Below are 22,897 nucleotides of genomic sequence, written 5' to 3'. Positions count from 1 at the left end.
TCAGTCTGTGATCTCACTTCATGGCGACCTGGAATGGCCTCCCAGATCTTGTGACCTTACTCCATGTGATTTCTTTTTATGGAGTTGTGTGAATTCCAAGGTCTACCAGAACACACCACAAACCGTTCATTAACTTAACATGTCATTAATGACCACAAGACACACGTCCATGGGAGGGTCATCACAAACTTCATAGACCAAGTAACTGCCTGCCAAGACAGTGGAGGTGGACATATGCCTGATATAATTTTCCACACTTAAATGGGAATGTATGTAGACGAAAGTAAAAAAATAAATAAATAAATAAAAATATATTTTTATGTACTTTTGAATTGATTATTGCATTTTTTTTTAAATTGTGTAATATATGAAAAACCCTATACATCAAGTTGAAATCATATAGTATCTCTTCCACATATACAGCTTTCTTTCATTATTCTTAAACCAAGTGTTACCAATAGGGAAGGGTAGATCCAAACGAAAAATTACTATAAATATAAATTTTAATGTACAAGAAATTTACAATTTTCACACAAAATATTAAAAAAAGTATCACGTCGCACTTCATAGTGTCCATAAATAGGCAGTCAAGTATCAGACAACTGTGCACATTGTCTTTGCTATCGACGCTCCTTTGGCCGATCTTCAACACCACGTGATGAATGTCTACTGCGTGATTTTCCACTAGAATAATACCTGTCATAATTTTCACCACGACGACTTTCATGGCTTCGAGAACGTGAACGATGCCTCGTCTTCTCCCTGCAACAAATACTATCATTAAGTTCCTTATGAATAGATAATAGGTGATAGTTAGTGTACCTGTTAGATTAGCTTTATCATAATCTAAATCAAAACAAATTTGTAAATACTGAACTGAACCCATCCCCTTTTGTCTTCCTATCAAGTCAGTGTCAGTCCTCTCTGCTGCTATCTCCTGGGCAAAACGGAGAGTTACACACAACTATGTTGTTGTTGTTGTTGTTGAATGTGGTATTCAGTCCAGAGACTGGCTTGATGCAGCTCTCCACGCTACTCTATCCTGTGCTAGCTGCTTCATCACCCAGTACCTACTGCTACCTACCTTCATCTGGATCTGTTTAGTGTATTCATCTCTTGGTCTCCCTCTACAATTTTTACCCTCCATGCTGCCTTCCTATACTAAACACGTTAATTTCACCTCTCTCTCTCTCATTATCTGTTTTTTTTCCAGTCTCTTTGGGACATATGCACTTGTGCCTCCCATATACAGCAAGTGCTGGTAATATTCCACATGTAAAAACAATGGGGGAGAGACTATGACGACTTCAATAGGATGACAAAAAAAACTGTGCAAATACAAGCTGTTCCATGGATGCAACGAAGGTATGGGCCCTTAGCTCACTCACAGGTTATCCGCCACATGGCCATATTAACCCCTGAATATAAGAACTCCTGCCCCCTTTCTCTAAGAGCCTTGATGACAAAAATTTATTTTTAAAATAGTCTGATTAATCAAAACTTAAAAAAACAATTTTACTGACAAAGTATCTGCCTTAATAGCAAGTGTTATACCTATTCTAAATTTACGAAATTTACTGATTTCTACACTTCGATAACACAAAGAGAAATAAAATAAACAAAAAGAAATGGTTTACATTAACTTTTGGACACTTTCTTTTTTACCTTTTTTGTTTATTAATCCAACTGTCTGTAGTACCACTATTTTTAATCATCATCATCTTAATAGTACAACTGTGAAACTCGTATATTTGCTGTCACAGATATTTGAGAGTTTCTTCTGAAAATGTTGCGATTAATGGGAGTGGGATTATGGTGGGATCTGAGAACACAGCTTTCTTTCAGATAAACATTGAATTTTGCTTCTATACTACTGGCATGAAAATGTTACTGTGTCTCTTGCTTTCAAACTCATCTGCCTGCCACTCTCTCACTGGCTATATATAATCAGCATTGGCCACGCCCCCTCTTGTTTCCATCATATGGCACGGATGGCAATGACGACACTGCAGCACAGAATGTGTCAGATGCCATCGGCTCCTATCTAGCCTCTTAATATCTCTTGCAGACACGAATATTATTTTTGAGTATTTGTCCAACTTAAAAGTTGGTTCAATTCCTACTACAAATGTATTCACTCGAACTGTGGTTAAAAACATGATAGATGTTCCTAGAGTGCCAAGGTACATGGTACTGATTCCCACGGTTGGCAATACCACTTCATTTGCTGCCCAGTCTCTACTCCCCCCTTCCTCTCCTCCTCCACTCATTCTAGTTCTCAGCCAAGGGGTGTCATTGTTTCATATGTAACAATAGCAACTGATGTATGAATAAAATATCCCAAAAAAGTTCAGTCCAATTCTTGAGCTTCTGCTTGCCACGTACTGTACCGACCTCTGTTGGTACTAAATTAGAATTATAATATTAGTAAGTATCTGTTGGTACTGTCTCCACAGCGGCTCTCGCCACCTTAATTTATTCTCATAACAACAATTAGTTTAATATTTGTTTTAGTTGTTAGACATTTCATTCTGAATCTGAATATCACCATCATGTGCTAAGGCTGATAAAAACTTGGGAACGTTTTTACCTAATATTCTAATACGTGAACAGGGACTGAATTTCTCATCTGTGACCCACTTAGTAAATGATTACGGTCTCTTCTAATCAAATAAAATATCAATCTAGGTTCAGAATCAAGTAATGTTTTTTCATGGACAGTATTTTCACAACTGAATGTTACCTTTACTTAAAAAACAACATTAATGTTTGCATGTGGTATCTATACATGTATGAGAACTTTTATAGCAAACATGTTCAAATGCAACTAAAGTTTGCAAGATGACAGGTTTTAATACTATTTCCTCCTGCATTTCACAAAACGGTCCAATTTTAAACAGAGCAACAGATTTGTTGTACTGCAGTTTCTCGCGTATCCCTTGCACTAATGTTGCGCTAATCAAAACTCATGTTGTTTGAGCGACATTGATTCTGTATTGAGCACTTCAGAATATAAGACAATCTTGGGCCTGTTCGAATGCAAGTATTGTCTATCCATAACAGCCCTTCCAAATTCGAAATAAATTTGCACGTAGGATTTAATGTCCTGTTGAGGGCACAGTCACTGGAGATTGAGTACAAACCCAGGTTGGTGAAAGAAATGAGCTATTGCCTTTCAAAGAAACCATTTGCCTCAAGCAATTTAGGGAAATCATGGAAAAATTACATCTGCATGGCTAATAGAGAATTTGAACTACTGTCCTCCCGAATACATATCCAGTACCTTATTACTGCACCACCTCACTCTGTAACAACTGTTTACGTATACAGAGTGAGGCCGCTAAAGTCATAACACCCTTTGTATCTCCCCAACCGTAATAGATACAAAGGTGCCGTTTGGACAGTGAATTGCAGGGACAGGGGCTACTCGAATTCATCACAATTCATGTTTGTGCTATTTTTTATTACAGAGATATGAGGCCATCTTTAGTTTTTTTTTAAATGGAACCCTATGTTAAATTTTTGCGTAACATGATGGGCTTAAAAAGATGAATAGGTGAATAGTTTTTGAGACACAGATAAGTTCTCGTATTGTGTTTGTCCTTCGAAGTGGCATTGTCCAATGCGACCTTTCCTATCGTGTAGATTACACGGTAAACGTCGCAAGTCGATCCTTACACAAACACTCCCATTTACCTGACAATAGTAATACATACTGCGATATTTTGTGCAAAAATTAACTGAGGATGTCGCGCAAATATTATTCAGTTATTTTACACCTGTGATACCAAAATGGTAGACAACATACAGTATTAAAATACTACAAGATGTTAATACGTTTCAAGTAACAGAAATAGAAATACAAATGTAAATGAGGAGGCCCTTATTGGTCACAATTATTTTGTACGTATTTGTTTTTGTATCTGAAAATATTTACTATTGATCACAATACAAAGCAAATACACACAAAGATGCAAAATACATACTGTACATGACATAAAACTTTACTGAAGCATGTGCTCAAAATGCTTCCCCTCTGCTGCAATGCACATTTGTAGTCGCCGTTCGAATGATTTGTGAACGGCTGCAAGGCATATTATGCAAATTCACATTATTGTGGTTGGTGAAAGTCGCTTCATCAGTAAAAAGCACCTATTGAAAAAACGTTGGATCATCTTGTAGGCACTGCAGAGCAAACCGGCAAAATTACTGGCGCCGTTCGAAATCCACACCGGAGTGTGCTTGATGTATTGAGAGGTGAAACGGGTGAAATCTATGCGGGTGCAATATGAGTAGATCACTTCTCTGACTTATATCACATTCCGAGGCGATATGTCGTGACGAAACAGTAGGGTCGTTATGCGCAAATACTAGAACGCCCTCTTCATGTACCTCGCCAGTTGCAGTTTTCTGCCTTCTCCTCTGCATGGCGTTCCATATCCCGATTCACGTAGTTTCTTGCAAATATGTGCGCGAAGCTGACGTCTAGGACGCTCCCAATCAGGATACAGCTCTCCATATTGCTTTATTGCTCTTAACAGCATTTCTTCTGCTTTCACCATACACTAGAAACATATCTAACTTTTCTTCGTTGGTACACATGTCTGTTCCAATTAACTGCGATGGAAATGCAATGTCTCATTACCCCAGCAGCACATGGATACCCTTCTCTCCAGATACCTAGTGCATCACCTTGCGGTGTTATCGTATGATATACACATATTCGAAACAGTCTTTTTAAGCCCATCATGTTACGCTAAAATTTAACATAGCCAGCCCCCCCCCCCCGCCCAAAAAAAAAAACAACCAGACGGCCTCACATCTCTGTAATCAAAAATAGCACAAACATGAAATGTGATGCAGTCAAGTAGCCCCTGTCCATGCAATTCACTGTCCAAATGGCATATTTGTAACTATTACAGTTGGGGAGATACAAGGGGTGTTATGACTTAGCTGTCTCACCCTGTAGAAGACTGTTGCACAAAAAGTTACGAACTCGGAGGGAATACTTTATGTGGTAGGTTAGCACAGAACAGACTTATAACAAAAGTCTTTAGGTGTTACTGCTCCAAATTACGAAGTTAATTGGTCCTTGTGCACTTTTTCCATGAAAATCAACACAATACAGTACACGTGAATGAACAGCAAGTTCTTTGATTATACAGAAATGGTACCACATTCTGCTTGGTTAACTGTTATGCACTTGAGGCCAGAATACATGGTAATGCTGAACTATTAAGCATGGTTTGTACATTAATATAGAAATGGGAGTATTATAAATCTATTACCTGGTTGCTTTTCGTGACTTGTGTGGTGAAAGACTTGGAGAACGAGAGTAGCTGCGCCGACTTTTTGTCCACTTACGATTCTTCCTCTCATGGGAACGCGACCGAGACCGAGATCTTGATCGGGATAGAGATCGTGTCCTGCAACGGAAGGGAAAGTATTTTTTGTAAATCAGTGAAACAGCGTAATTTTTCTGAGTCAACAATTTCCCCACAATTCTGATAGCTCAAATCCTGTAATTCAAAGAAGTGAAAAAAGGAAAATAGTTTATTGCTAACTGGTTCTTATTAAAATTTTAACACATTTTGACTCCGTAAGGATAATAGTAAAAAAAAAAAAATGATAAGTTCAGTAATATGCAAATGGAAATTACTAACTAAAATGTGGATTCTATATAAAGGTAGAGAGAAACTGGTAATTCTGGAAGTAAAGTGGCATCTAATTCTTACTGGTTTTTCAATAACTGCTCAAAAATACATGAGAATAGGAGTTTAGCGGACAGATCATAAATGCTTCATCAATAAGGAAATCTAATGACGGACAGAAAAATGTCCATTGTGAGAAACACAAAAGTAAGTTAGTCCATCCTCTGGAAGATGAACTGCACAAGGATCAACAGTTCACTATGAGACTTCTGTCTGTGCACTTTTCAAACATTTTTCAGTCACTGCAACATGAAACTGACTCCCCTTGAAACAGAGACAGCATTCCCTGAAGTAGATGCACACACCAGCACAAAGCAACATGAATGACAGCCCAATTCTGATGACTCACTCTACTACTGTGCGTGGTGTTTTAGGGCTGAGAATATGTACCAAGTACAATTCAAAGAAGTGTTGTGGAGCACAGAGGGTAGCATTTTCATCTTTGACAATGATCGGCTGACACAGTCACTGCAGTACAACAGCTCATTTGAGACTGGTGGTAAACACTTCTCATACCCATAAAGTCATACCGACCTCGTCTGATTCTCACGTTTTTGTACCTGAATATTTTATTTCTTTCAATGGATATCCAAGATGAGAAACACCAATTATAACTCTGTTGTTTTAACAAAAACTGGTAATGATGTTAGAACATACTTCAATACACACACAAGAAAGTTTACATTTTGTGTCATCTCAATTGATCAACAGAACTTACTTTCCTGGCACGTGAGTTCTAAATGCGATCTCATCAAGGTAAGTATATACAACACTCCACGACTGCAACCAATGAGTTCCTGATCTCACAAAATAAGTAATATTAAACAAAAGTAAAAACTGAACCTTCTGGAAACCTGTCATCATAAGATACAAGTTCATTTTTGATCTGGTAATGATCCTCAAATGCTTGAACTTTAATTTTGATTTGAAGCAAATTATAAATGGAGGACTCGACACCGATTTAAGTTTACATTCCTCTTAAAAGCGCCATTATTTTAATAAATGGCAAATTTAATTATACACTGTATTCCCAATTATTTGTATGCCGCACATACGGGGACTATCAGCAGTGGAAGATGATTCCACTGAGGGGTGTCTGGGTGCACATAGACGTTTGCCACTGATGCTGCTGCTGCTCCTGCTATTACCCATCCACTAGCCACTGTTCAGAACATGCGCTTGAAAATATCTCAATTACTCATGCATCTTGTTCCCCACATTACCCTGAAAAAATGGGAATATACAGTATTTATGCACATCAACATTTGCCAGGTATAATCTTCAAGGCAAAGTACATACAAGGTTACACACAAATAGGCTGTGTCAATGTGTCCCAAGTCTCAATGAAGTTTCTCCCAATTTGCTCTAAAGTTCCTACTGAAAGAGTTTCTCACTGACTGACAGACTGCACGATGTCGCTGAGTGGCACTTGTTTCCTTTCAGTTTTCTTTGAGACAACAGTTGATTAATTATTAATCTTTTACAATGCACTATAGAGAAAACAGAATCCTCTGCCTCTTGATATAGAATCAATCTTTGAAAATCCAGGTGTTTCAAAAAGAATGATCCAATTTTGGACAGTAATTATTACGAAACATGGGACTACCGGCAAGTAAATAAGAGACTTTGAGTGGGCGTGGCCTAGAGTTTAGAAAATTGTCCCTAGATCTCAGTCAATGCATCTTCCAAGTTTGCAATCACAAGTAAGATGGTGTCCACTCAACAGAAGGTATTTTGTGCACTATAATTTGGAAAGAGTGAGTCAGTAATTTCAGTCCAGTGAGCTACTAGCTGGCATTGATCCGCCTACAGCCCCCCCCCCCCCCAAAAAAAATCATTAATTGTTATCGCCAATCTGAAGAGACTGGATGCCTGTGCAAAGGTAAGAGTCCAGTTTGAGCTCACACTTCTGATGACACGGTGGAAAGAATTCAGCAAACATTTGAGCAGAAGTCTACTCCCCTCGCAAGCAGAGAACTGGCAGGGCCTCATATGATTGTGGTGAGTGTTAAGGCATCATTTGGTCTTCATCAATGCTCTGCCAGAGGACATGGAAGACAATAAATTTTTACCATGGCTAATTTTCAGTGATGAAGCAACATTTCATGTTAGCAGTAAGTGAACTGACATAGTGTGCGCATATGGGGACTCCGTAATCCTCACGAACAAGTGTACATCCTTGCTTTTTTGAGGAAAACACAGTAATTGGAATGAGCTACCTTCAAATGTTCCAGAACTGGCTTTTTCCACAACTTAAAACAGGATGGAGCTCCACCACACAGGCACAACAACATACATTAATTTTTCAATGACACTCCACCTCAATGCTGGGATAGGGCACATGGGACCCTGAGACACTGCCTTGCATTCTTGGCCTCCCAAGATCGCCAGGCCACGACCCTATGTGATTTTTTTCTTGGGGGAATACGTGAAGGAAAGCCATTCACCCCCTTTTACCTCATGACATAGATGAAGTGGAGAACAGAATAACAGCCACCATAACTTCTGTAAAATCAGATTGTGAAGAGTTTATGACAAATTTAGCTATCTTCTAGATGATGTTCATGCTGGTGGTGGCGAACACACAGAGCATTTGTAATAGCATACCTAAAACTATTATAGTTTTTTTTAGCATTTTGCAATTTATCCCATGTTAGTAGTATGTTTTTATCAATAAATATAGAGTTTTGAAATCAGGTCGTTCTTTATTAAACACCCTGTGTAATGTAAATGGATGAATAAAAACCTCTCACACCAAGCAGCAGCAGGAGAACACACATACAAAGGTAAAGAAATATGCAAGCTTTTGGAACCAGTGGCTCCTTCCTCTGGCAGAAGAGCAACTCAACCCTTCTGACAGGAGGAGCCACTGGCTCTGAAACCTTGCAAATTTCTAAACCTTGATGTCTGTTCTGCCGCCACTACGCAAGTAAATTTTTTGTACACCCAATTATGTTACATTATAATGTAAGGTACTTAACATTAAAACACTTAAATTCTGATTATGTACTTAATGTGTCCCCTACCTGCTGGCTTTTGACTTTTTATGTTTCACTGGTGGTGGTGAATGACTGGGAGATCTCGTACGGCTTCTGCTCCTGTGTTTGTCTGAACTGTGATTACTGCGGCTGGAATAAACACAAAACCCTGCAGTTCAAGCAATATAACATTTATTTAGTTCTCTCTCTCTCTCTCTCTCTCTCTCTCTCTCTCTCTCTCTCTCTCTCTCTCTCTCACACACACACACACACACACACACACACACAGAACATTCGCAAGCTATCAGAAATAATATTTATTTTTAGCACCAAAAGAGAGAGAACGACGGCAAACTTAATGGTCAGCCAACAACTCAGACTATTACCATCAAAGCTGCGAGTACGAGGGTAAATCAAATATAAACAGGAACTTTGTTCCCGAAGTTGTAAGGGCTGAGCCTACGCTTCTATTGTGCTAGGGTGAAGTCCTTAGGAGTGGGGAGAACAGGCCTTCTACATTCCCAAACAATTCGTCACTAGCACTCATTGTGTCTGAGCAAAAGTTGCACCCCTCCACTGTGCAACACATAATTATGAAATTTATTACTCTTGCAAGAGTTCAAGAGATGGAAATCTTTCAGAGATTAACTGCATAGTTTGGGGACCAAACACTGTCAAAGTCTTGTGTGTGTGCGCCTCTGAAAAAAATACTTTAAGGAAGGACAACAACAAATGGAAAATCAGGAACATGATCACAATCCTTAGACCAGCACTACAAATGAAAACATTTGTGCAGTTAGAGACATTCTTTAACATGATCGACAGGTGAGTATCAGAAATTGCAATAGGCCTAACAGGCCAGATTAATTTAATGGAGCTGGAAAATGATCATCACAGAAGTTTGATTCAAGAGACCATCTTCCTTCACGACAACACCAGGACGCATACTGCAGCTCTCATGGTCTCAAAACTACAAGAAATACACACTGCCTCATTGTCAGCTAACAGTAGAGGCATCATTCAAACAGAATTTGTACATCCAGGCAGAATAATAAATTTGCTGTACTGAAACACTTCCTTATTTCAAACCAATTAGTTTCCCTTGACTTCATTAGCTTTTTTTTTTTTTTTGCAATACAACAACACTATAGCAAATGTAGTAGCCATGTCCTCCGGTTTCTCTCTAAAAAGCCTGACTCAATATTTGAACAACCTCCAAATTTTCCAGGTTTGTAATGTATCCTCAAAACCGAACACACAAAGATTTGACTCACTCAAGATCAAGCTCATTGTAAAAGAAGGCTTCTCAGAGAAATTATTTGAAAACATATGCTGAGCAACATATTATAACAAACAGAGCCTATTTTCAGTAAATAAAGGCAGAACCAGTAACACTATATTAATGCCTTAGTCAGAGAACTTATAATAGATGGATACTGTTCATAAGAGGTAAACATCATCTAAATTTAGATGATGTTCAATTTTGACTCACCTTGTTTTTTTGGACTTTTTGCTGTGCTTTGAAGGTGGTGGGCTATGGCTTGGAGATCTTGTTCTACTTCGACTCCTGTGTTTTTCAGAGTTGTGATTATTTCGGCTGTAAATAAATGAAAAAATGGAAAGAGCCACAAAAATGTACAGCTGTACTTGTGTCACGAAAACAACAATATATTTTACATGTGTTTGAAATTGTTGTCAGTGATTCAGCTGACAAATGTATAGAAATAGTATTTCAATCAAAATATACCTGATAAAGCCACCCCATCGTGGAGAAGTATGTCGAGCTCGTGAAGGTGAGCCAGGGCTATTGCTCCCTGCACCACCTCCAGTACCTGTACTATTTGTACCTCGAGCTTTTAATCGCGCTTCTTGGTATTGTTTCCTAAGCTCCTCTACACGCCTCTCCAACTCTTCAGAATTTGGCTGCAATTAAGTATCTTCAATTACAATCAACAATTTTGTAATTTATCAGATGACTCTTTAAAATGCATGGATAAAATATTTCTCAAATATTAACACAGTAAAACATTATACGCAATATAAGCAAACAAACGAATTTCGTAACTTAATTTCTGTGACCAACGTCATCCATTTATGTTACAATTGCCTGTTCTTATCCCTTAGCCTCCCCTGTGAATTATCAAGTTACTATTTTTAACCTGTAGAGCTGTTGACATTTTTCGATTCTCCTCTTCTGCTGAGAACACTTAGCTGATTACATGTAGAAATTTCAAAACAGTATTTTGGTCTAAAACTAATAATTCACGTTACTGCATTTCATTAGCAGTCACCACTCACTGCATTAAATGAACAGGCTGCATGGGCATTAGTCTGAATAAACAATCACACAAGACAATATTTATCTCAAGTTGTGTTTCTTTTTACAATGCAAGTGCTATGTCCTCTAGAACAACACCAACCATCAACGATAACTGTTGCCATGAAGGCTCTTGTTTACTACAGCAGTGAACACAAGCACCTACAGAAACTGAGGGTACAGTAAACTGTTTACTTCATCTTCAAGATTTTAACATTAACTTCCATATGGTATCATGAAAGTCTCAAGCTAAACTTCTGGCTGCCGCATTTCGTGACAACAGGACTATGTCAACATTGTTCTTGTGCACTCTCTACTGGGTGGAACTACAAAACGATGGAGTTGCACCACGAATATGTAAGATACAGTCACTTATAATATGAGGCGCTTCTGCAGATAAGCAATCTCAGTATGATGATTCTTCCCCGAGATTAACTATATCAAATGAAGAAGGATGAGGCACGAAAGTAGCCATGTCTTATTTAAAAAATAACCCCAGCATTTGTCATAAGTAATACCTGCAACTAGAGCCATGCTCTGCTAATCATACTGTGCAGTGCACGACAGAGGGTATTTTCTATTGTACACATAATTAGAACACCTTTTTCCTTTTTAAGTATGGAATGTGGGAATAATAATTGCTTAACTGCTCCTATGTGCACAGTGATAGGTCTAAACTTGACTTTGCGATCCCTACAGGGGCAATACATAGTGACTGTAGTATATCCCTAAATTCATAACTTAAAGTTGTCTTTAGTAAGTTTTTGTCTACCTTTAAGCATTTGCCAGTTCAGTTTTTCAGTATCACCGTGATGCTCTCCCCCCAAGTCAAATAAACCTGCAACCATGCATGCTGCCCTTCTTTCCATATAGTGAATTCAACATCTCAGTGTCCTCATTGTGTCGCCTTATAGACAAAAGTTTGCAGAAGCCCATTTATACAGAGTTCCATCTATCACTGACTGTACTTTTGAGTCATATCCACTGTTTTGTATTTTATAGACAGTAGTCACATTGTTTTCATATGCTTGTTAGTAATCTCACTGTTAACATCAAGTCATCACCACTTTCAGTGAAGATATTTTCTTTTTTTGTTTCGATGATTAACTACTTAATTACAGCATGCATAAACTTGTACCTGACCTGCATATGGCTGCACCTTGACATACGATCAAGTTTTGTTCCCACAACTGCTGCAGCAATACTTGTCTTTGTTCAATGCTGCATGCTGTAGAAACTGAATTATCTGTTCTCTGCAAGCTAATAAGAAATAGGAGCAGCAGACCATTGAAAGCCCCATACTATGACACTTCAAAAGGACTTGCACACTACAATGCTGTCACTTTATCCAATGATTTTTAATTAATGTATGAGGTGTGCAAAAAAAGTAATGAGCCAAACAACACTGAGCAATCTGGCAACACTGTGTTGTTCTACTTTTGTAGATTGGTGTGTTCATCCCTTCCAGATATTCAGTCTGCTTTTCAGCTCCATACAGCCATCATGTGATTTCCGAGTGTGCAATCAGTGAAGTTGTGCTTTTTTTTTGTGTGTTACAAAAATGGAACAGCAGAATTTAGAGCAATGTTATGCAATCAAGATTTGTGTTGAACTTGGAACGTACTTGAATGTGTCCTTTTGAAAAACTGAAACAGGTCTATGGGAAATATTCCTTATCAAGACACGTTTTTCATTGGCACAAATCATTTCTGGAAGGCTGATAACATGCTTAAAGATGGACCTCACTGAGGGGGACCTTCAACTTCAAAAACTTACAGAGATGTTGAACGTATTATGTTTTCTCTTTTGAGATCCGACTGACATTAGGAAGATTTTCAGCATATATTAAACTTTGACCGAAGTTTTGCAAAAAAATTGTACCATAAAACCTCACAACTGAGCAGTACACTCGAAGTAGCAAGTGCACTTATCTTGAAAGGATTTCCAATGACCTCGAGTGGCAAGGTCATGTAATCACAGGCGATTTTTGGTTATGATCCTGGGACAAAGCAATAAAGTGAGGAGTGGTACACAAACATCTCCTCGGCAAATAAAAAGCCAGAATGAGCTAGTCAAAACAACACAGATTTGGTGTTTTTTGGTAGTAGGTGTACCAAGCATAAAGAAGTTGTTCCCCCTGGACAAACTGTCAACCAAGTATTTTACAAAGATATCCCTGAAAGGCTCATGAAAAGGATGAATCGAGTGAGACCGAACACTGTAGACACGTGGATGCTGCATCATGAAAATTCCATACGTCACATGGCCACTTCCATCAATTTTTGACCTAAAAAGGCATTCCTATTGTTCCACAACCCCCTTCCCCCCATTTACCTGATCTGAGTCCTTGTGACTTTTTTTCTTTTCCCAAAACTGAAAAATGTCTCAAAAGGATGTCTTGGGATTCTGGAGAACATTTGAAAGGATGTGACTGACATTCTAAAGGCCCTCTCAATTGGAGCCTTTCAGTGCTGCTACCGAGACTGGCAACAACTACTCTGCCAGTGTATAGCTGCTGAAGGAAACTACTTTGAAAGCAACAATATTGTTGTTTGGTAAAAAATTTATCTCATTTTCTCACACACCTTGCATGTTTGTGACTGTGTTCTTGGGGAAAAAAGCTTTTCTTAAACTATGCCCCAGTGAGATATGGAAACTCAACGTAATTAACAGGCAAAAACTAATTCACATGATAGAAGACCTCCCAAGACACCTAAACATTGTACAATTAAATAGAGGAAGTCTGACTGTCAGATAGGTGGCACAGAATCAAACATGTAGATACAAAATGACCATCTTAGTGACAAAAATCAAATACAAAGAATAAATAAAATTTTTAGGAAGTTGCAAGAACTATACTTCAATCAAAGTAACAAAGTGATTGATAGTAGAGCACGGAAGGGGGCGATGTTGGTTAATATTTGTCTGTGTACACAATATAACTGTGCCAGCAACAGGCGGGCATTTCCACACTGGAAACACAATGTCCATCAACATATAGTATTGGGTTTACTTAGAAGGTGGAAAAAGTCCTAACATTCCTCTGTGCACTTGCACAGCTAGTTTAGGGCAGTCTGTTGAGTAGAATACTCATCATACATAGAAAAACCACACAAACCAGAAAAAGCAACACCACTGTTATATTACCGCTCATAAGCACTGTCTGCAACAAACTATGGCAACTGGTACCTGATTAGCAGAGCAATATTAAAACAATGAGCATAATAGGAGGTGTGACCACGATTGTTCTCTGATTGCTTGTTAATTGGTAGCTGTCCTGTATGCTACCCGCTACCAATCACTTTGTAATTCTAATCTGGGTATAACACCATATATCACCACATAAAACTGCTTAAACGTAACTGAAGCAAAGTTTAATAAAAAGCAGAGGCAAATCGATATCAATTTATACTACAGGTAGTACTAATGGTCATCTATTTTCGTTTTGTTTATACCTTCTTGCGGGCATAGAGGCGTAAAATGCGCATACACACATCTTGAATGTCTTTTTCTTCAACACGGAACAGGCTGTACCAGGCTGGGGATTTTGGAAGTGGAATACCTAGTCGACGGGATGTTAGGTAAATGCAAGCACAAGCAACTGTCTCTGGCTGATATCGTACAAAGACATCAGTTCGCAAAGAATCATTCATGTAATTCCTGCAAAGAAACAATGGTGTGATCCTTTTTAGTATTCTGTAACAGTAACAAATTTAATAATAGATTAATATAACTCTATGAAAATGTGTGACAAGATATTCTTACCATGCCAACTGCATGAGAGTTTGGTGTTTTTCGAAGCACAGAACTTGCAGGTACATTACTATTAACTGAAAGAAGAAAAATATTTCATTATTTATACAATTAATGATGAAATATACCAATAATAATATTGAAAATCTTAAGCTTTTACTAGCACTTTCTAACCTTGTGAGGATGTTTTACATGAACACAGAAACCAAGCTCTTTTAACACTCTCCTTTCTGCCTTAATGACCTGAGTTTTGAGAGCTATATAATTCTGGTCCAGTATCATTGGCTGGATAGTCCTGTAACATACAAAAGCAACCAAACTCTAAGCAATAAATATTCCAAACAGCAAGAGTTGAACAAAAAATTCTTTTCTCCAAAATAACATGAACACTTCTTCTGGTCTGTAGTAGGTTGTAACACACACATTGTGTAGTTGGATGAAATGCTTCAAATGTGCTGTAAACAGAACAGTGATTAATCATTATTAACTGGTATAGGACTTTAATGATGTGTAATTGCCAAATCTTAAATACTTACACATAACCTATAACCTAACAAAATCTTTTCTTTTGCTTGAAACAATAGGCTTTATACCATTAACTTTTTTGTGACAGCGACACCAAGGACAGTAATTAACTTACACAACAGTGTCAGAACTAAAAATTAATAAACAGAACAGTTTCCATCCACAAGGTGCTTTGCACAATTCTCTTTGAAAATCCAGAGCAAGTCCCCTAGCATGTTTCCTTCTGTACAAACAGTACTTTACTGACAATAGTATTCCTCTGAGCCAACACCTTACCAAGTCTTAAGTTTCGTTATAACTGCTGCACACTTCCACTGAATTTCTTCTTTCTTCATTGTTGAACACTCAGACAACTTTTCTTGAAGCACCTCCAAAAGTATGCCAGTGAAGTACTGCATCACATCCATCAATAAATCAGCAGCTGATGTGGGAAAAGTTGAAAATTCACTTCCATAAATCGGCTTCTGATTGAGAAAGTCAAAACTTCACAGCGATGAATCAGTTTCTGACTGGGAAACAGTCAAAACTTCAAAAGTCAATGTTTCTCTTAAATGTCAACAGCTTATGTTTAAGTTTCACAACATACCTAGTTCTACATACCTTTCACACAAACAATCACACACACCTTTGTTACCTGGTTTTGCACTATACACAAACTGATTTCCATTTTCCAAAAAGGAACTTTCATGTTCATTCAGAATATTCACTGCACTCTGTGGAATCTATTGGAAACTAGCTGTGGAAAAAAGGTTAGCCCTCAATACTTACCAAAATAATTTCCCCGTATATGGAATTACTGCTAAAACTACATTTTGCAATTTGAAGTGATTAACACAAACTTACTTGTAGACTCAAAGCATTTTTTTAAAAAAATGATTAGCAAAATTCTCAGAAGGAATCTCAACAACAGAGAAATTGTTAAACAGGGCAATACATTTTCATGTAGATCTTTCCTTACACTGGTGTTAAGTAACAAATACATACATTCTGGTGTACACTGTGACCTTCTTTTGGAGACTTTTAGTGCCCTTTTCATTGCACATAGCAACTAATTTGCAGAATGTGACATTCAAACCCATAATTGTTCTGGGGAAACAATAACCAAGCCAACAGGTTTAAAGAGAAATCCACTGCAAGACAATGTGAGATATAAAGCTAATAGAAATATGTAAACACACAAAAAGTTAACAACTTATAACACTTCTTATAGGTAAATATGTTTTCAAATGTGATAAAAAATGTAGAGAAAAAGACGAAGAGCCAGTTTGAGGGGAAAGGGGGGGGGGGGGGGAGAAAACATACGAACACATTTCATTTCTGTGGCTTACATTTGCATATTGTCTTCCACAAGCATGGTTTGACCTATAATGTATACTTACCAGCAGATCAGTTATTTTGTTTCAAAGAGCCACAATTTCCGTAAAATGATGAAGAAATCTACTAAAAAATTCATTCTTTTCATTACATCACACACCGTAATCAGTTTCTGTGACATTTTTGAACAATAATGGCAGCAAAGTGTTTGAACAGTCAATGAGTACACAGTTAAGAGTATCATAATACCACTTTATTTTAACCGTATAATAACTAAGACGATGATGAATTTGATCTGGCCCACTTGCAATCTCTCTAGTAGTCCCAATCTCTCTAGTAGTCCACTTATGACTATGTTGAAATGAAACAAAAGTTAGTGCACAAAACATATTATATGATTACAATGAAAATATGTACTTTGTAATGATACTAAAAGCAAAACAGACTACAACCTTACTGTTTGAACACCTTCCTGTAACAATGGACTGATTCACCTACATTCTTTACTGGGTACACAATGGTACTTTTTTTCCTTTTAAAAACTCCCAATGAGATAACATCATTGAATTGCTGCAGTAACAGCAAAACTATTACATAACTCTAAGTGGGAGAAGATTAAGATTTTAGTGAATCTTTTAACATTGTTTCTCATAATACTTATCCCTCTTCTAATTGAAGCAAAGTTATGGTTTTTTTTGCCCTTAGAATGCTTATTATACAATTATTTCACATATTTCTATATTCACGAACATTTGACAAATTTTGTTACTGGTAATTCAATAGAGTTTTTGTTTAACATTTTAGCAGCCATGATCAAAAAGAAATTGAGCTCATTAGAGAGGGAGCACAAGCTCATATTTACTAAGTGAATCACCTGTGTACTTTACAAAGAAATCCTGATAATTGGCTAAGGCGATTTGTCGAAGTCATGGGAAACGTAGCTCCTGATGGCTGAACAATAATTTCTTATGGTTCTCCCAACCAAAGTCCAGTGTTTTACCACCTAACCAATACCAGCAATAATTAAAAATTCCTGTATGGAGTCAGTACATACTCAAATAAAACCACATGGTTCCAGAGACTGTACCAAGTGTCAAATACCTGTGATGTATATATGCAGACTGAACGGACGTCGCTTCGGTCTGCATATATACATCATAAATGTTTAACACTTGGTAAAGCCTCTGGAACCATATTATTTTATTTGATAAAAGTACCTAGAACTGGATTTCAGGCAGGATCCCCTGTTTTGTTCAATGCTGATGTGCTATTCCAATATAGCTGGAGAGCCTCTGCAATGCTGTTCGAGCTTCGTGGGAATACGAAGCTGGCTGAGGCATAAATGGGAATTAAGATCAAGTCTGGGCTAGTCTGTGCAATCCTGTGCAATCGCGCAAAGCTACTCGGCCAGGGTAGAGTAGTGGTTAGAGTGTATCTGCCTAGCGAGCAGGTGACCCATGTTTGAATCCCGGGCATAGTATAAATTTTCATTCGCCACTTCAGTCTGCATATACAGGGTGTACATAAAGTCTGGGAACACTTTCAATTATTTATTGCACAAGATAGTCAGAGCTAGTCGCAAACATGGCGAGTTCAGGTGCAGAGCGACCTGTTTCATGAAATGGCCTTCCCGATCACCAGATCTCACTCCGTGTGACTTTTTTTCTGTAGGGACACATGAAAGATCTGATGTATGTACCGCCTCTACCACATGATGTAGCGGAGCTCTGGGAGAGAATACGGAAAGCGACTGCTACAGTCGACAATGTCATCTAGGACGGGTATGGCAAGAATTTGATTACCGTATTGACATCTGCCAGGTCACTCATGACCGCATATCGAATTTTTGTTTAAAAAAAACAAAACCTTTCAGAGTTTCTCTTCAAAATGCAATATGTATGACATCTGTACAATGTTTAGTTCTCGTGCAATAAATAATTGAAAGTGGTCCCGGACATTATGCACACCCCGTATATACACCCATATCTACTACCCTATTTCTTCTGTTCTGGTAATAGTCGCTGAAACATGTAAGTAGCATGTCACAACAGTTTATGTGCTGCTCTTTGCGTGATGCACTGAAAGCAAATGTACACTGTTTAATAAAAGAATGTGTACTGATAAATTAGTTCTTGCATTAGTATTGGGATATTCATTAACATTTCTATAACAACTTAGTGAAACCTCATGCCAACACTTTGACAAAATAACGGGTTTATAGAAATATTTCTTAAGTAACAATGTATCTGAATCACCTTAAAAAGTTATATAGATCTATGATTATATGTGTGTAAAGTACTCATGGAAATTATGAGAGTTGAAGGGGACCCAGATACAATTAGATACACAGTTGGTACCATAGACACCTGCATAGTGATTCTAGTGGATGTGTTCACGGCAGAAGAACAAAAGTATGTAACTTATAAAAAATAGCTGATATGCTGATGTTTCTTGAGAGTGCTACATTCCATGGATTAAAGTTCATCTGAGGTGTTTGGAACATACTATTGTGCAAATGGCCATGCTTTTACAGGAATATCTGACAATTCATTATAGCTGCTGCAATAGACTGTAGACAACATTCACGGTAAGAGTCTGAGTGTAAGTAACATGGGCAGTGAAATAGGAAAAGGCAAGGAGATGCTATACTCCAATATTCAAACGCATTTTTCAGTACACAATTTTAGCCAAAAATAGAATAGCATTCTCTACAATATGGGAGAAAAAAAATTAAAGTCAAATTTTGTAACACTGTATAATGCAGCACTTTTAAGATATGTTCAAAAAGGTTAGTTATCAAACATAAACAATGGCAGGATGAAGCAGTACACTGAGTAACACTGTGGCATATTCATGCAACATAATCGTGCATCTTAATGCAGGAAGGTGATTCATCACGAAATTCACACGTTTCACAACTACCAGGGTGACACAGGTAAGTGGTCACTCTCTGGTAACTACAGCTGTTAGGTCTCGAGGTACTTTATAGCAACGGTAATGAAATGGATATGCAAACTGATTTGAATACCATAACAAATGGCATTAAGTAACTAAAGGAAATGTCTCGACAGCCTCTGCTAATAAGCTGAATCCCTTTTTGCAATGTTACAAACTCCATAAGCAAATTAGTTTCAAATTCCTTTACTTTTTATTAAACTTTTTAGGGTCCACTTTATATTACACACAAAATACCTGGAAATCATACACCTGTGCATATGACTAGTGTGAAGCCGCAAACATGACAGGTTCCCTTTTTCCACTTCACATTACTATTTATCAGATACATAACAGAAAGACACTAACAGGTTCCCCTTATATCCTATACATTATTCTTTATCTGATCTATTACACTGAAGCAGGAAACCTGAATGTGACAAACTGAAACACAGAAGTTCCTAAATTGTAAGGCACATTCAATGGAAAGCAAATGGATTATAATTATCATGTTGATTTCACAACTTTCAATACAGCCTTCTTCAGAAGTTCACATATCATATTTCTACAAAAATTCGGTAATGTGAGAAATTTGTCATACCAGTCATCACAGTAGTATCACATTGAATCAGGTTCACCTGGCTATCAGACGAAAAAATTTCTAGCAATGTAGTAAGCACAAAAAGTCTGTAAGTACCGATCACCTAGCTTGAGGGCAAGGAATTTTTCACATCTACTTCAGAATAACATGATTTAATTTGCTTTGAAGCATCCCATTGCAGAGGCAGTACAGCAACCAGAAAGACATGTTACAGACAATAATTTCCAGTAAATTCTTCTGTAAAATAGCTGCCTTCTTCAGTAAGTTTAGGAAATGTGAAGTTCAACCCAACAGATACAAATATTCCATGGTTTAGTCTCTTGAGTATGCATGCAATTATCTTACTAATGAGTAATGGAAGCTAAAAAATGGCTCTGAGCACTATGCGACTTAACTTCTGAGGTCATCAGTCGCCTAGAACTTAGAACTAATTAAACCTAACTAACCTAAGGACATCACACACATCCATGCCCAAGGCAGGATTCGAACCTCCGACCGTAGTGGTCGCTTGGTTCCAGACTGTAGTGCCTACAACCGCACGACCACTCCGTCCGGCTAATGGAGGCTACATCAACACAACAGAAATCAAAATGTTACTGAGATGGGACAATTAAAGAGTTAGAAACTTCCCTTAAAGATCAGTCTTCAATGTGTATAGTTTTAAATATCATTTACAAAAGGGTATAAAGCAAATATCGAATCAAACTTACTCTGAAAACCTAAATTTGGAAATTTACCCCCATAAGAGTACAGATGAATCAAATGTGATTGGTTAAATGAGAACTACTCATAGTTTAAATAAATACAAATGTTTCTGTAACAACAGATAGTTACAAGCACTGGTACAAACAGGTGAAAATGTGGAGGAAGTGATAAGGCTGGAATACGACTTTTTGATTAATACTGTTCTGGATGGCAATACTTCTTACAACATACAGGATTCACTACTGTTGGTTGAGGTAAGTCGTTAAGTACCTATAAACTTTATCACATATCGAACCATTTTTAGCTACAATACATCCGTGATGAGTAGTAGGAGATCATAAAACAATGATTGCGGAAAAGGAGGCTCAACAGGACAATCTAAGAAGTATATTTTAACGACGATATAATATTTATAAAATCAGTTCATATTTAACTACCTGTCAGCTGCATTATGAAAAACCACTTTTGTTATACGAGTTACAATGAAATACTTTTTCACCAAGTTTGATTCCATCAGAACAGTTGTGCACAGCAACTGTAGTATATTTCAAAAAAAGGAAAAGGAATTCAGCAATCAGCTGCAAATCTGATCTGTATTTTATTGCAGACCTTCATTTCAGCAACTGAGTAGCTACCTTCAGTACGTTAAAATCGAGTCACGTACACTTGTCAAGCTTGTGATAACACGTTACTACTAACAGGTACAGAGAAAGACTGTAATTCAATCTGTCTACATACCTTTTGGAGTCTTATAGTAACGTGTTTTCACAAGCTTGACAAGTCTGTATGAGTTGGTCTTCACACACTGAAGTTTGCTACTCAATATCTGAAATCTACATCTGCAATACAAAGCACATTTGCGACTGACTTCCAAATTCCTTCTCCATCTTGAAGCATTTTTTCCTCTCTGTTCTTCCACAGTCATCAACTGGTATCAATCATCAGAAGTTTCATAAAGGGAGAGCGCATGCAAATGCATGAAATTTATTAAAGTAAAGAGTAAGTCAAAAAGTAAAGACAATTTTTTAAAATAAATATTTTACTGGAAAAAGAAATTGCAACCAACAGAACTTCTCAGCACAATCTCCCCCAACCACTATGTATTTTGCTCATCCCTTGAAAGACACTCTAATTATAGCCTAGAGGCAGCTTTGTGGCACTGTGCACAACCACTTATGTACTGCCTCCACAACCACGTCATCTGACAAACATATGGATTTACACAGGTGATCCCACACCAGACCAAAAAGGTGGAAATCGATTACAGCTAGGTCAGAAGTGTAAGGTCTTGTTTCAGCAGCTTAAAACCATAATTTTATATGCACTTTATTGTTTCTCAAGCTGAAGCAAAATCAAAATTACAACTTTTGAAAGCCTTTGTTCCAATTGTGGGTTTCATATCTCACTGTAGCTGTCAATCTTCACTGTTTGCCCCTAGCACAGTAAGTACTCAGCAATGGGCCATTTACATAACAAAATGCTGTCATTATCAACAATCTTACAGAAACTTGGCTTTTTGTAATTTTTTCCTGTAGGTGAAGGTGAAATCTTACTCTGTGGTTTATAGTGATGGAGCCACATCTCACCAACGGTTACTATGTGACTGATGAAGTCTCCTCTTCCGTCTTTGAAACACCTTAAATGTAATTTCTATATTTCCGATGTTCCTGTGTGAGTGTCAGTTGACATGGTTCCCAACAAGCACAACTCTGTGACTGTTTAGAAATTCATGGACAGTTGTAGCTTTCACTCAGTTGCTTCACTGGTCCTATGTTTTCAAAACGCTAACCAGCCTGAACACTTTTCATTGCAATACACACATATGTCCATATTTAAGGCATTTCAGCTACCCATAAATTTTTCATTCACTAAAACAGCTATCACCATACTGCAGTCGCATCTGTGAATACGTTTCTAAGCTGTAGTTCCTTCCCCATAAATAAATTTAATCACTTCCGTCATGGGGCACTATTAAAAAAAAATGTTCTGAAATCACCATGAATAGAGCAACTCACTGAAACAACACAGCTATTACAAAAAACAACAGTGTGATTAAGAT

The 22,897-nt window shown here is 37.6% G+C and overlaps 1 protein-coding gene across 4 annotated transcripts in view; it reads right to left on the bottom strand.

Moving 5' to 3' along the window:
- Positions 1-485: 485 nt before the first annotated feature.
- LOC126177082 (cyclin-L1) overlaps positions 486-22,897 on the bottom strand; it is a 64,318-nt gene continuing 41,906 nt past the window's right edge. Inside the window, exons 3-10 of one of the 4 annotated variants that reach the window (XM_049924326.1) lie at positions 14,934-15,054; positions 14,772-14,836; positions 14,462-14,666; positions 10,437-10,612; positions 10,182-10,286; positions 8,738-8,839; positions 5,289-5,426; positions 486-762 (exon numbers count right to left, since the gene is read on the bottom strand). In XM_049924326.1, coding sequence (XP_049780283.1) covers positions 621-762; positions 5,289-5,426; positions 8,738-8,839; positions 10,182-10,286; positions 10,437-10,612; positions 14,462-14,666; positions 14,772-14,836; positions 14,934-15,054 — 1,054 coding nt within the window. In that variant the 3' untranslated portion in view covers positions 486-620. The remainder of the gene's footprint in view (positions 763-5,288; positions 5,427-8,737; positions 8,840-10,181; positions 10,287-10,436; positions 10,613-14,461; positions 14,667-14,771; positions 14,837-14,933; positions 15,055-22,897) is intronic. The other 3 variants (XM_049924327.1, XM_049924328.1, XM_049924329.1) reach the window with 3 other exon arrangements.

This window comes from Schistocerca cancellata, chromosome 3, assembly GCF_023864275.1.
Source record: "Schistocerca cancellata isolate TAMUIC-IGC-003103 chromosome 3, iqSchCanc2.1, whole genome shotgun sequence".
Lineage (NCBI taxonomy): Eukaryota > Metazoa > Arthropoda > Insecta > Orthoptera > Acrididae > Schistocerca > Schistocerca cancellata.
The sequence above is the reverse complement of the archived record's forward strand: the minus strand, read 5'-3'. Positions and strand labels throughout refer to the sequence as shown.